The sequence below is a fragment of the Mus caroli genome, unplaced genomic scaffold, assembly GCF_978045245.1.
Source record: "Mus caroli unplaced genomic scaffold, Mus_caroli_1 scaffold_4, whole genome shotgun sequence".
Classification (NCBI taxonomy): Eukaryota; Metazoa; Chordata; class Mammalia; order Rodentia; family Muridae; genus Mus; species Mus caroli.
Window position 1 is genome coordinate 95904227 of NW_028227259.1, and position 15360 is coordinate 95919586.

Genomic DNA, 15360 nt, shown 5'->3' on the forward strand with positions numbered 1-15360 from the left:
CCAAATGGTGGCTTACGGCCTTCTGCAACTCTAGTCCCAGGGGAATCTTATACTCTCTTTTGGCCTCTGCAGGTTGTTTTTGTCAAGTTAATGCAATCCTAGACCTAGCTAGGAAGAGTGAACTTAATTGAGAAAATGGATCCATGACTTGGCCTAAGAGCAAGAGTGTGAATGATTGGTGTGGGAGGGCCCAGCCATTGTAGGTCCCATCCCTGGGCAGGCCATCCTGGCTGTATAAGAAAGCGGGTTGAGGCCGGGAGTGGTGGCGCACGCCTTTAATCCCAGCACTCGGGAGGCAGAGGCAGGTGGATTTCAGAGTTTGAGGCCAGCCTGGTCTACAAAGTGAGTTCCAGGACAGCTAGGGCTACACAGACACAGAGAAACCCTGTCTCAAAAAAACAAAAAACAAAAAACAAAAACAAAAAAAAACCCAGAAAGCAAGCAGGTTGAGCAAGCCAGTAAACAGTGGTCTGTCATGGACTCTGCTTCAGTTCCTGCTTCCAGGTTCTTGCCTTGAATTCCTGCCTTGGCTTACATTCATGCAGGACAACAATTTAAAGCTAAAATAATCCCTTCTCCTCAGTTACTTTGGTCATAGTGATTTATCATGGCAGTAGCAACCCTAGCTAGGACAGAAGTCTTAGATCAAGTTGTATCACACTAGCTCAGCTCAAAATAGCCAAAATATTAATAAGCTACAGTATTTTATATACTATAGGTAACAATAAATCTAATGTCATAAATAAATGTCTCTTGATAGGTTTTTTATTTTTGGTGCAAGTATTGAATTAACCTCCCCCTTTATATATATATAAGTCTAAAGTAGATAAATAAAGAGGCCTGCAAATTCCCACGAGGAAGGTAAGTGGTGAGAAGCTGCTAAGCCCTTTGTCAGACATACCTTGCTTCACCAGATGCATATTACCATGCTCCACTGAACACTATTTTGAAAAACTTACCAAGGCTAAAACTATACATTAGTTATTTGTAATTAACTACATAAAACATATTTCAACATTAAAAAAAATGTAGTGGGGGGTGCTGGTGAGATGGCTCAGCGGTTAAGAGCACTGACTGCTCTTCCTAAGGTCCTGAGTTCAAATCCGAGCAACCACATGATGGCTCACAAGCATCTGTAATGAGATCTGATGCCCTCTTCTGGTGTGTCTGAAGACAGCTACAGTGAACTTACATACAACAAAAAATAAATCTTTAGGAAAAAAACATAGGGGCTAGAGCAGGAGTTAAGAGCATTTGTTACTTTTGTGGAGGCCCCAGATTTGGTTCCCAGTGCTCACATGACTGTTCACAGCCATCCATTACTCTAGTTTTAAGACACACATATGCATGCATGCATACATGCAGGCAGAGCACTTACTTACACATGTAACTTAACAAAAGCATTATACAGTGACTTTATCAAATTAGTACTTTTTTCCTGTTTTCTTTGACTAGTTTACTTAGTTGTTTGTTTGTTTTTAAATGTGTATGTGTTTTTTTGCCTACATGTGTGTCTATATATCACTTACGCCTAGTGTTTACAGAGGCCAGAAAAGGGCATAGGATGCCTTGGAGCTGGAGTTGAGACATTTCTGAGCCCACATGTGCATGCTTGGAATTGACTTCATGAGCTAGTGCTCTTAACCATTGAGCCGTCTCTGCAGCCGCAATAGGCAACACTTTAAGTCCTTTCTCTTAGTGGGTGGGTGTTGAGTTCCTTCTAATTCAGGACTACTGAAATTTGATTAGGTCCATTTCTATGAACTTTTAAATAATTTAGCATTTGTGTATGTTTTATTCCGCTACTATAACAAACACCATGATCAGAAGCAGCTTTGGGGATTAAAGGGTTTATTTGGCCTTCACTTCCATCTCACAGTCTATTGTTGAAGGAAGTCAGGGTAGGAAGTTGAAGCGGAAATCGTGGAGGAATATGCCTTACTGGTTACTCGCAGGCTTGTACTTGGCCAGCTTTCTGATACACCCCAGGACTGCCTGCTCAGGGATTAGTGCCAGGCATCGGGGCTGAGCTCTCCTGTCACTGAGGCTACACCTTCACCGGGGACTCTCTTGATCTGTCCTCACAGTGCCAGGTTTCAGCTGCTCTCTAAGACATCCCTCCACCCCCACTCCCATCTTTCACCTATCGAGCCTTCAAAACCAGTACCACGAAGGCACTCTTAGACCTTGCTTAGTTTTAGTGTCAGCTTGAGATACAGGCTTAGCCTCCTTGGACCACAGGTTCTGTGTATAACCCTAGGTAAAGACTTTGCTGTTGTCCCAGTGAAGCACAGAGATTTCTCCTTAGTGAAGCAGATCTCTTACCAATTGCAGCTGACTTTTCAACCCTAGCCAGTTAGCATCCCATTGCCCCAGTGAACCTATCTGTAGCTAATCGTAGCTAATTCTTCAGTCCCAACTGACCCGTAAGTATACACAGGTTTTTTTTTTCTTGCGGGGAGTAGTATATGTATTAGATCTGAATGAATGTTTGCCTGCATGCTGTATGCCCACCATGTGTTTGCCTGATGTCCATGCAGGTGAGAAGAGTACATGGGTCCCTCGAACTTGGGCTCTGGAGTTACGGATAGTTTATCACTGTCTGGGAGCTAGGAACTGAACCCAGGAGTCTTTGCTCCTCTCTGAAACCCCATAAACCAGGCCTCCGTTGTCTGTGTTTCTTTCAAGCTTCCTCGAGAATGAATGCCTTGTTGAGTGTTGGATGACTTTTCTAACTCAGAGTTCCAGAACCTCCACAGTCCTCCAACCAAAGGCTCAAAAGCCACACGGTTAGCTTTAGTTCAGCACCCCACTCCTAGTATTAATTTTTGTTCTAGTTTCATTCAGTTGCTGTGACAAACTCAAGGCCATCATCTTGCCTTAGCCCCATGAGTGCCGGGAGTACAGGCACCACGTAGGCCTGTACAATTTTAATCATTTTAATGCCTAACATTGTAAAGAAATTCAGTGTTTAATTCTGCTTTTATTTCCAAATACTTGTCTAGGTTCTATATAAAAACAATACTGGTTGATCTGAAGGTGATTGACTTAATTTTATAATCAAACTGTACTGATAGGTACAAACCAGCAGAGACTGCCATTTTGAGGTGTACTGACTTGGAGTACAATTAACATAAAATACAGTTTGCTCATAGACGTTGTATAGTCTTTTTTTTTTTTTTTTTTTTTTTTGGTTTTTCGAGACAGGGTTTCTCTTTATAGCTCTGGCTGTCCTGGAGCTCACTTTGTAGACCAGGCTGGCCTCGAACTCAGAAATCCGCCTGCCTCTGCCTCCCGAGTGCTGGGATTAAAGGCGTGCGCCACCACACCCGGCTCGTTGTATAGTCTTACAAGTTTCAACAAAAGAGTTCAGTAGTGGTTGATGGAATGTGGCACTGTGGTTAAGCGCTTTCCTGCCATAAAGCAAGCCCTGAGTCCAAACCCCTGCACTGAAAAAAAAAAAAAAATCATATAACCACTACCGCAATCAAGACAATACTCCTGCTACCCTAAACAAACGCCTTGTCCTAATAAAAGTTCAGCCTTACGTTTTTAAGGAAATGTGATATCTAACTGACCTTGAAAGTGAGTTTACAAATACAGTTTCAATCTTAATTGCATTACTGATCCCAGCCGTACTGTTGAATTGTTTATATTCCAGGAAAATTACCATTTCTGTTTAACTCGTCAGTGAAAGGACACTTTAACATAGCATCATGTTGAAGTACTTTGTTCTTTGAATATTACAGAAGAAAATTCTACAAGACAGAGTGAGGATTTGGGAAGCCAGTTTACAGAAATTTTCATTAAGCAGCCAGAAAATGTCACTCTCCTGTTATCTTTGTTGGAGGTAAATAGGGCTCCTTGCCATCCTGTCATGCTAATCAGCTGCTTTCCTTGCCTTTGTGGGTGGTACTTCCTGCACACTTGACCAGGTAGTGAGTGAAGTCTGCTCTATAGCATGCTTTTGAATGCATGGGAAGGATTCACATACTTGATAGAGAAAATAAGTGATCTATTAAAATAATAAGCATCCTGTTTCTAGTTTTACAAAGTGTTTATCATTAACATTTTAGTGAGTTTACTCAATTAACGTTAACTTTTCATTTCTTAAAATTCATTTTTAAAGTTCACTGAAATTCTGTTTTTCTCTTGTAGTTTATTATTGCACTATTAGTTGAAAATAATGTTTTCCTTGAAAATAACAATTCTAGTCGCTAAACAGCTGAAATTCTTCCATTGCAGGAGTTTGATTTCCACGTCCGTTGGCCTGGCGTGAGACTCCTGACTTCTCTTTTAAAGCAGCTAGGGCCTCCCGTGCAGCAGATCATCCTAGTCAGCCCCATGGGTAAGTGGCCCCTCCTGAGTCCAAAGTAAGGGTTCCTGCCTAGGACTGAGGCAGTGACCTAGTAAACTAACTTAAATCACTATTCATGCGTTTGGTTTGCCTGTAATTATGTTTTATGTTCTTATGTTGTATGTTCCAGGTGTCTCAAGATTAATGGACTTACTAGCAGATTCCAGAGAAATTATACGCAATGATGTAAGTTTAATTTGGAAAGAAAAGAGCTTGATGCTTATTTTCTCTCTTTGCCAATATACCTTCATGAGTTAAGAAAACTTCCTTTCGGGGGCTGGTGAGATGGCTCAGTGGGTAAGAGCACCCGACTGCTCTTCCGAAGGTCCAGAGTTCAAATCCCAGCAACCACATGGTGGCTCACAACCATCCGCAACGAGATCTGGCGCCCTCTTCTGGAAGTGTCTGAAGACAGCTACAGTGTACTTACATATAGTAAATAAATAAATCTTTAAAAAAAAAAAAAAAAGAAAACTTCCTTTCCGAAAGTTGGAGTGTTGGCCAACGTTTAGACTCACGTGTAAGGCGTGTTACTTCTTCTCTTGTGCTTAGCAAGTATGTAGAGTTAGACAAACCATTTTGTTATTCAAATGTACTACTGCTGTATGTTTAGGCTTTCTTCCATGGTCTTCTGAAATGCTGACATAGAATTCCACCTCAGAAATTGTCTTTCTTCCTACAGTAAACATTCTGAGACATGAACGGTACAGGTTTACAATACGGTGCACGTGGCTTCCTCCTTCTTATTTCATTGAATATGTGTGCAGAGGATTTTCATTTCTTTATGTCACTCTTCTGTACTCATTCTCCATTCTGATACTTTCTTTGATCCTTGCTTATGATTTTGAACTTTGTAACAGGTTAATGCGAAGCAGAAACAGAACTAAACCAAACCCTTGACCTGTGATCCATGTAATACGTGTTTTAACTTCTCATTTAAAACTTTGTTGTTGTGGGGCTAGACAGATGGCTCTGAAGCTAGGAGTGCTTGCTGCTTTTGGATAGGATTCAGGTTCAGTTCCCAGCACCACCTGGCAGCTCACAACTCTCTGTAAGTCCAGTTCTAGGACATTCAACACCCCTTCTGCTCTCAGCAGGTACCAGCCATGTACACAGTGCACATACAGCTCACAACTCTCTGTAAGTCCAGTTCTAGGACATTCAACACCCCTTCTGCTCTCAGCAGTACCAGCCATGTACATAGTGCACATACAGCTTACAACTCTCTGTAAGTCCAGTTCTAGGACATTCAACACCCCTTCTGCTCTCAGCAGGTACCAGCCATGTACATAGTGCACATACACAGAATCAAAGAAGCACTCGTGCACATAAGATAAAAATAGAGCTGGGCGTGGTGGCACACACCTTTAATCCCAGCACTTGGGAGACAGAGGCAGGTGGATTTCTGAGTTGAGGCCAGCCTGGTCTACAGAGTGAGTTCCAGGACAGCCAGGGCTACACAGAGAAACCCTGTCTCGAAAACAAAAAAAAAAAACAAAACAAAAATCTGAAAGTTTTAAATGTTGTAGTATCTATGGCAAAGCAATATTATAGATAGTAAAATGCTATAACAACATAACTTACAGAAACAATCTTTATTTTATATTTAAATTATTTTACATTTGTTTTTACAAATGCCTACCTCAGTTCTTTCATTTCTTTATTAGAGCATATATACTCTTTGTGCAAATTAAAATGATTACATTTTCATGCAAGCTTATCAGGTACTTTGATCTGTCCCACCCAGCACCCCCTGCTGCCCCACCCCACCATGTGTTCAGTCTATTTTCTTTAGCTCTTGGCTCTTCCTTCTAACTTTTTGCCTCGGTTTGTATTTGAAGCAGATGAGATGATTGTCCATATTTTCTTTATTAATTTTATTAATGGAGCTTAAGTTTTATTTTTGTTGTAACCTCTAATATCTTAGTTCTATATGTTTTATAGGTATGTTTTTTTGGTTTCAGTTAACCTATTCAGCAAAATAAGAGGAAAATAAACTACTAATAAGTGTTGATATTTAAAACAGGTAAACCCTGTAGGTGCAGTTTTCCCGCCTTCTAAATTACATGACATCTAGGTGTGGTAGAGCATGCCGCTAGCCCCCAGCACTCTGGAGACAGAAGCAGGGGGATCTACGGGAGTTTGAGGCCAGTCTAATGTGTATAGAGTGTTCCATGGAAATAGTGTGGCAGAGGGATCCAAGATACTATTATTCTACTTTGCAGATAAGTGTTCTGAGACATGGAATTGTGCACTTTGCTTAAAGTTACACAACTAGTAAGTAGGGCATTTAGCTTCTGTCCACTTTATGAGTTTGTGTGACTTGTGTAAACCTTTCTCTTTCCTTTTATGCAGTTAAAATTCAAGCTGGCAGCATTCATTATGTTGGCAGATTTGACATTTAAGTTCTATTTTACCTTTCTTTCATGTTAGTATTAAAATTTGAAAATCCGGGGAAGGGGTGGGATGAGCCCAGCGAGTTGACAGCATCCTTAACCTTGTACAGACGTTTGGCTGCCCCCTGCCACCGTGGCCCTCCCATCCCTGTGTGCCAAGCCTCTGAAAGCGGCGGCTGTGCTTTTCCTCTTCATGTATTTATTGTCTCTTTTGTCTGTGGTCACTGAGCGGCTCAGAAGGACTGGCTGAGTGGTAGATGCTGAAGTTGGGAGTAGTAGGGCTGAAGTGGTGGCTGAGCAGGGCAGAGCACGGCTGCTCTGCCAGAGAGACTGGATTCATCCCCAGCACCCGCGTGTTAGCTCTTAGCTGTCTGTAACCCCAGTTCCAGGGGTCCTGTACCCTCCCATGGCCTCCATAGGCACTAGGCTTGCAAGTGATGTACAGGCAAATAAGGAGTAATGTAAGCTTTTAAGTGATAAGTGTCAAAGATATATAAACAGCTCAATACACTGAAAAAACTGAAAGCCAGGGCACAGACTTAGTTAACCTTTGTTTGTTTGTTTATCCATTCTGTAGCTTTATCTGACATTCAGGGCTTAGGTTTCATCCATACTGACTAGATTTTGAAATGTGTAAACAGGGTCATAAGTTACCATGATGCACTATGGGATATTTCTTATTCCTTTGGCCCAGACAGCTTAGTTGAGTCCTTATCTGTTTACAGTCTCCTCCATGACATCCAGATTTTGGGTGCCTGTGGCATGCTTCTTGAGGCCTATTCTGTGACTGCCTGGGAATGTCAGTGGTGCACTCCTGGATCACACCTTTTTGGTGGCAGGACAGCCAGTCTTCTTGCCCCCTTTCTTTGTGGAAGCCATTTTTGCCAGCCACAGGCCGGAAAAGACTATGGGAGAAAAAGCCATGCTACACGAACCTTCTGTACAGGGTGTGAATTTCCATTTCTTTTTTTTTTTTTTTTGCTGATTTAAAATCAAATTGTAGGATTTTGGGAGCCTGATTTTCAAGGTATCCTGAATTCTGTAGAAATTCTGTTAGAATGTAGTAGTGGTATTTCATGATTTATATTATCATTTTGAAAAGAGTAAATATGAGAACTTTATAATCATTCTCAGCTTGTGGAAATTACATGGTGACGGATAAGAATGAGAATTGTGTTCTTACTGTATATAGTAAGAAGAAACTTGTTAGATGTAAACTCTTGCCAAGGTCCTGTTCCTATGTGATCTATGATCGTCAGGGGAACTGAACTGTCTCTGCTGTCTATATCCTTCTGTATATAGAAAGCAAAGCAGGTGGATTTGTAAAGCCCTGTTTACTGTAGGATTCTATGATTTTAAAGTAATTTTTAGGTGTCCAATAAATTTCATACTCAACTGAATGCCACCTTTCTTTTCTATAAGGGTGTCTTACTACTGCAGGCATTAACAAGGAGCAATGGAGCAATCCAGAAAATTGTTGCTTTTGAAAATGCTTTTGAGCGACTGCTGGACATTATTACAGAGGAGGGGAACAGTGACGGAGGTAAGAGTGAGACCGTGCAGACTGCTGTGTAGTCACTCACTATGTCTTACAGCAGCACACACGCCCCTCTTCCCAGCCGAATCGACTCCCAGGATCAAATGTCCGTGTGAAACCTCAGATTTTCACAGATTCCAGTCTTTTCCAGGGAGGGGACCTGGAAATGCCAGTGCGACAGGAGTCCTTAGCAAATTATCTCCCCAGTAGAGGAAATGAAGAATTGTGAACAGCTACCTGAGAAGAAAGGCAGGAGTCTGTCAGCCTTGTGAGTGCACTGTGTCAGAGACAGATGAGCACATTCACATCTTCAGAGTCAGAATGTATTGATGATAACTGCCAGAGCATTGTCATTTCAGAGGCAGCAACTTCCAGATGCTCCCACTCTGCCAAGGAAGTTCTTTTATTAAAGTCCTAATTACTAATATTAACTCACAGATCATACAGAACATAAATGTATAGACTCAGTAAATGTGTAGACTACATAGAGCTAAGGGGTGACAGCAGAGTTAGAGGTCTCAGAGGCCAGGGAAAGGGATAGAGCACTGAGTCTGTATGAATATGAAAATCAACCAAGCTGAGCTTCTCAGAGAGCTGGAGAAGTCATAGCTGCTCCAGTAACTAGTCTGTGCCTCGTGGTAGAGCTACAAAGCTGATGTTGTTCACCTGTCTCTTGGGGGCAGAGTCCCCTTCCAGTCTCAAAACTGAGTCTAATGCTGCTTTAAAATGAAGTCTCTTGGGGCAAGGCACAGCTGTTCTTTACAGCATGGAGGAACTTAAGGCAGGAGCAAACTTGATCTCAAACATTTCAACGCAATCAGTATGTTATCGGTGACTCTAGTTGGCATCAATTTGTGATCATTTTGCCTTGGCCTCCAGCTGCTAGGATTACAGGTGTGCGTCCTGAAGACAGGTTAGAAGAGAAAGCGCTAAAGAGAGAGGAAGTTGTTTGGTTGACAGCTTAAAAGTCTCAGGAGGAATAAAACAGAAAAGTTGACCATTCTGGGGCCAAGGTCGCTTTCCTTTGAGGTTAAAGATTTAGTTGAACCCGGTGTGGTGGTGCACGCCTTTGATCCCAGCACTCTGGGCAGAGGTAAGTAGATCTCTGTGGGTGAGGACAGCCTGGTCTACAGAGTGAGTTCTAGCTACACGTTAGAGATCCCGCCTCAAAGCAAACAAAAACATAGTTTTCATAAAATTCTTATGTTTTTAAACCTTTATTTTGTCAATTTATATACTTAGTAAATAACCATTACAAATAGCATGGTTAAGTTTGCAAACAAAGTAGCAGGTTCTTAGATAATGGTTCCAAAATCATGGGCCTTAGGAGGAAAAGCTGATGAATAGGGCTTTATTAACATTGGAAAGTTGTATTCTACAAAAGATACTGTTAGGAGAATGTGGTAATGGCATGGACTGCGAGAAAAATATTCTAAAACTTATATCTGAAAAAAGACTTAAAAACTTAATAGTAAAAAAGAAAAAGTAAATTAAAAAATAGACAGAAAGTCTGAACACACTCTTCAGTAAAGCAGATACCATAGTTTGCAGTAACATTCAAATAAATGCTCAACATTACATGATTAGGCAGTTGTAATCGGAACAATAAGACGCCACTACATAGCAATGCAACAGGGAAATCCACAACACCAACTCTACTAGATGCTGCTGAGGGGGTGGACAGACAGGAATGTGTTGGGCGCATCGGTGTGAAAGGCACTGCAATGTCTTACAAAGCTAAACATCCTACAGCGAGGTCTAATAATATTACCGTTACATATTCAGATTACATTAAAACCTATATCCACACAAAAAATGATGTTTGAATGTTCATAGCTGCTTTATTCACATTGCTAAAACTTGGAAGCAACCAGGATGTCCTGAGGAGGTGTATGGGTACATGCTAACGGGTTCCTATGATGAGACACTACTCAGCAGTGAGAGGAGTGGCCAAGCAACAGAAGGGCAACAGGGAGCCTGAGCACGTGCTGCTGAGTGATGCCATGACGCAGCTTTCTAAGAAGAGACTGCAGAGGCAGGACAAAGTGTTTGCAGCTATTGGGTGTTTGGATAGGGACGGTATAGGTAGGGGGTTTTGGAGCGATGAGACTATTCTGTTTTGGTACTGTACTGGTAAAAACACAGATTCTATGTTTGTCAGAACTCATGGTGCTTTGCAGGGTGAGAGTGAACTGTGATCTTCCGTGTTAGATCATCCTTTGTAACAAACACACCACACTAGAGCAGGATGACAATGAGGGGATTTAGGGAAGGGTAGAAGGTAGGAGCGCTAGTGTCCTGTTTTCTGTAACTATACGCAGTTATTTAGATTGCTTTTCACAGTTTTTAATCCTCAGGGTTGTCAGCGAGTGATTCACCCCACTGAACATAAATCTTGTGAGACTAAAAGTGTGTGTGCTTGGGCCTAGAGCTATGAGTGCTTTGAGCACTGTACTCAGAGGAAGCGGGAGCTGGTGGTTGGTCTAGACTTAGAGGTCAATGGGAAGGATTTCATTGTGATGATAACAGAAGCTGTAGTGTGGGTGAAACTGCCCAGGACACTGATGTTTGTAATTAAAGACATAGGAGAAGAATGAAGTGGGAGGACAGGGACATGAATGAGAGGGCTTTCAGAGAAGAGGCAGACACTGTCAGATGGGTAAGGAGTGATAGATGGTCAGGCAGTAAATGTTTAGTACTTTGCTACTTTGTATATAGCTGAAGTCTCTGTTCTTGTGTCTGCCAGGACTGCAGAGTTAAATAGGACATTGACAAACTCATGTGTTTGTGCATTATAGTTTAGTGGAGAGGACAAGCTTCTAGAAGCAGTCTAACCTAATCACGGGGTCTTGATCATCACCACTGAAAACCTGCTATCGAAGTTTGCATGTGAATATGAAAGGTGGCTTACTGTAGTGACCGAGAAAGAGTGTAGACTCAGGCACAAGGTGTCAGGTCAGAACAGGCTGGGCCATGCTGACTGACTGTGGAAATGGACACTTGAGGACACTGGTTGAGTTTTGTCAGATGTTGCCAGCCTCAATGCCTCCATTTTATGTTCTTTCCCCAGGTATAGTAGTGGAAGATTGTTTGATTTTGCTCCAAAACTTGTTAAAAAACAACAATTCCAATCAAAACTTTTTTAAAGAAGGCTCTTATATTCAACGCATGAAACCTTGGTTTGAAGTTGGAGAGGAAAACTCTGGTTGGTCAGCACAGAAAGTGACCAATCTACATTTAATGCTACAGGTATGTGCTCCTCAGACATCATGCTGAAAGCATCTTGTCAGGGATTCTTCCCACAAAAGTTAAATTGCTTCAGTTTTCAACCCAGGGTTTTCAGTTGTTTTTTAGAGGCAGTGTAAAACCACACTATAGACTCAGTGAGTCTACTGTGGTATACAAGAGCATTGTCATTACTTTTATTATATTTTAGTGTCTGTGCTCGAGCATGTATGTCACACACATCATGTGTGTGGCGCTCCACCATGTAGGGTAATTTTATTTCATTTTCATCAAACTCAGGTTATTAGGTGCTCTTTCCCACTGGCTGCCATAAGGACATTTGGAAAAAGTATATATTAAATATTAATCACATGCGTGCCCTATACTGCCCCACTCTCCCTTCTTCACCTCTCTCCTCAGTTCTCCTGTTTCTATGTCATCCATACTTACACATGCCTCAGGATTTATGTAAAAATCTAAAAACCACAGATGGCAAAAAATGATGACATTTGTTTTTTCTGTGACCGGCCTGTTCATTTAGTAGGATTCTCTCTAGTTGCATTCGCTTTTCTGCAAACAACCTTTTGTTTTAAATACTTATTTTATTTTCATTTATATATATATATGTATCTGGGTGAATGTATGCCACTTATGCGTGGTGCCCACGAAGGCCAGAGTAGAGTGTTGGAGATCCTGGACCTGGAGTCAACACGTAGTCACGACTACCATAAACTCTTGTTGGAGCCTGTGTTGATTCTGTAACTTAGCTGTTGTGAATGCAGTAGACACTGATGTGGACGTATCTGTGTCTTAGGTTGGCTTGGAGTCCTTTGGACCTGGACCAATGCATCTATGGTATGACTTAGAGTACCATGTAAACAGGATTTTGAGGGGCTGGAGAGATGACTTAGTGGTTAAAAACACTTGCTGCTCTTCCAGAAGAGCCAGGCTTGGCTCCATTATTTGTATTTGGAGGCTCCATCTGCTTGTAATTCCAGTTTCAAGGGATCAGACGTCCTCTTCTGACCTCTTCACACACCAACACACACATGGCCCTTCATTCAGACTCCTCCCTCCTCCCCCTCCCTCTTTCCCCACAGAATAAAATAGGGCTTGGGAATTAAGAGGTAGAGAACTTGCCTAGGAAGCACAAGGCTCTGGGTTGGGTCCTCAGAACCAGGAAAACATTTGAAAAATAAAGCTTGAAGGATATTTCATCTTAACATCATTCCTCTCTGACATCGGTCCTATTATTCTCAATTTATATAACATGACAAGAGAGACTGAGAGAGAGAGAGAGAGAGAGAGAGAGAGAGAGAGAGAGAGAGAGTTTTTGAAGAAAGTGTCAGTTTAAAAAGTATATCACTGTCCAAAAAATTAATGTAGTATATCATGTAAACAGAAATGCAATATTATAGTTCTACATATTATGCATACACTACATATGTGTATATTCTAAACTATGTGTTATATACTACAGATATATGTAGGCTCATTGCAGGGTTTTGTTTTTTTAAATATTTATTTATTTTATGTAGATGAGTACACTGTAGCTCTCTTCAGACACACCAGAAGAGGACATTGGATCCCATTACAAATGGTTGTGAGCTACCATGTGGTTGCTGGGATTTGATCTCAGGACCTCTGGAAAGAATAGTCAGTGCTCTTAACCACTGAGCCATCTCTCCAGCCCCCACTGTAGGGTTTTTTACTTTAAATAATGAGATCTGATGCTCTCTTCTGGTATATCTGAAGACAGCTACAGTGTACTTACATTTGATAATAAATAATTCTTTGGGCTGAGCAAGCAGAGCAGGAGTTCAATTCCCAATAACCACATGATGGCTCACAACCATCTGTACAGCTACAGGGTACTCATATACATAAAATAAATAAATCTTTAAAAAAATGACTAAGCCTGTTTTGCCTCCCTTACTGAAAATATCCCTTTCTTATGCTTAGTGAAGACTGTGAAGTCTGCAGAAAAGGAAATGAGATCCATTCATCTTACGATTCTCTCTACGTCAGAGATGAGAGGTTGACTTCTGACTTTGTAGCCACAGTTGATGTTGTTAGAGCGGCTGCAGACTCTCTCTCTCTGCAGTTGTAGTTAGGTTTGCTTATCTCTCAGATTCTCCGTTAGCTCTGAATGGAAGTGTGTTGTTGCTTCTATTTGGATACATGAGTCCTGTAGTATTCCTCAACCATTGAAAACTGAAATTAATATCCTCCGGAGAAGGAGGTCAGAGCTCTTCCTCTAAGTTAGGCCTCATTTTTTAGTCTTTGTTTGGAAGTACGGTCACTGTGAGGCCCTGGCCTGACTTTGCATCCTGCGTGCTGGGAAGGTGTGCTGTCCCACACCTAAGGAAACATCACTTTTCAAAGCTGCTTTACTCTGCCCTCTCCAAAGTCCTCTCTGTCAGGAAGCAGAATCTCCGCCATGGCCCGGCTCCAGTGATATAGTTGTTTTAGTCGGGTATTTCTGCACTATAAAGTCATGGATGACATTGGTCCAGCACTTTCATTACCTAAGTATTATCATCAGTACTGTATTATGTATACACGATTTTTGCATATAAAACATACGGCTAATTTGTATAATATAAGCCATATCTTAGGATATTTTGAAGTTATTTTGAAGATTTAACTGGGCCTAACTAGTTGTTTCTGAAATTTCATGCTCAGGTTCAGAGTCATCATGGAATCATAGGGATTTGGTTAATGAGACCAGCGCCCACCCAGTGCACGAGTCAGGCCTCCAGCTGTTAGCTGTAGCCTCTCTTTATTTGCAGTGTTAGTGGAATTCATCATAATTCAGGCTAGGCTGCCATTCTGCTATTAGATCATACTAATAGAAGCCTGCCATCCTGGATCTTAACTCACTTTTGTATTGAATAGGCCTTATTTTGTAAATACTTTGTTTACTATTTGAGTACAGAAACGACTGAAGCAGATGCTACTGTAAGAGTTCAAATCACCTGAGCGGCATAACGTTAAGCAGGTAGCAGAATGTCTTGTGTACTCGCACTGTTGCCATAGAGTAAGAAGGGACAGCACTTAGCTCTGTTGAGCACATAAGGGAGAGCTCCACACAGGCGGCTTTGTTCACACGGATCAGCTTTGTCTCAGTCTTTACGGATCATTCTGAGACAGCCTCATCCAAGTAGGCTAGGCTCGGACTCCTGCTCCTCCTGCCTCCACCTCCCGAGTGCTAGGATTGCAGGTGTGCTCCACCATGACCTTCTACAAATCTTTAAAGACAAATTTTATTCTCTTTACAGCTTGTGCGGGTACTGGTATCTCCCACCAACCCTCCCGGTGCTACCAGTAGCTGCCAGAAGGCCATGTTCCAGTGTGGGCTACTCCAGCAGCTTTGCACGATCTTGATGGCTACTGGGATTCCTGCTGATATCCTCACAGAGGTAAATGAAAAGGCTACTCTAGAGAAATTGGGACTCCTCAGAACTAGGCATTAGCAGAGGAAAAATAGTGATAGGTAACCATTTTTCTGATGACGTCCACACTCACTGCACAATAATGGCAGTGTTAGTTCTAAAAGACATAGTCTTTCCTCTTGATTCATAATATACAATGTTAACCTTAGCTCATCATCTGGAAATGTTCCTCATTTGGAAATATTTAACAGAAATACATAGTTTTTGAAATTATAATATCGTAATCTTATTTTCCCCTTTCCTTTCCTCCCTCCAAACATGACTTTTTTTTTTTAAGATTTATTTATTTATTTATTATATATAAGTTACACTGTAGCTATCTTCAGACACTCCAGGAGATGGAGTCAGATCTTGTTATGGATGGTTGTGAGCCACCATGTGGCTGCTGGG

The 15360-nt window shown here is 41.5% G+C and overlaps 1 protein-coding gene across 2 annotated transcripts in view; it reads left to right on the forward strand.

Annotated features, from left to right (window-relative positions):
- Uso1 (USO1 vesicle transport factor) overlaps nucleotides 1-15360 on the forward strand; it is a 66986-nt gene that overhangs the window by 25479 nt on the left and 26147 nt on the right. For both annotated transcript variants that reach the window (XM_021162717.2, XM_021162718.2), the window contains exons 5-10: nucleotides 3750-3850; nucleotides 4246-4348; nucleotides 4488-4543; nucleotides 8176-8296; nucleotides 11361-11539; nucleotides 14797-14937. In XM_021162717.2, the coding sequence (XP_021018376.1) occupies nucleotides 3750-3850; nucleotides 4246-4348; nucleotides 4488-4543; nucleotides 8176-8296; nucleotides 11361-11539; nucleotides 14797-14937 (701 nt within the window). The remainder of the gene's footprint in view (nucleotides 1-3749; nucleotides 3851-4245; nucleotides 4349-4487; nucleotides 4544-8175; nucleotides 8297-11360; nucleotides 11540-14796; nucleotides 14938-15360) is intronic.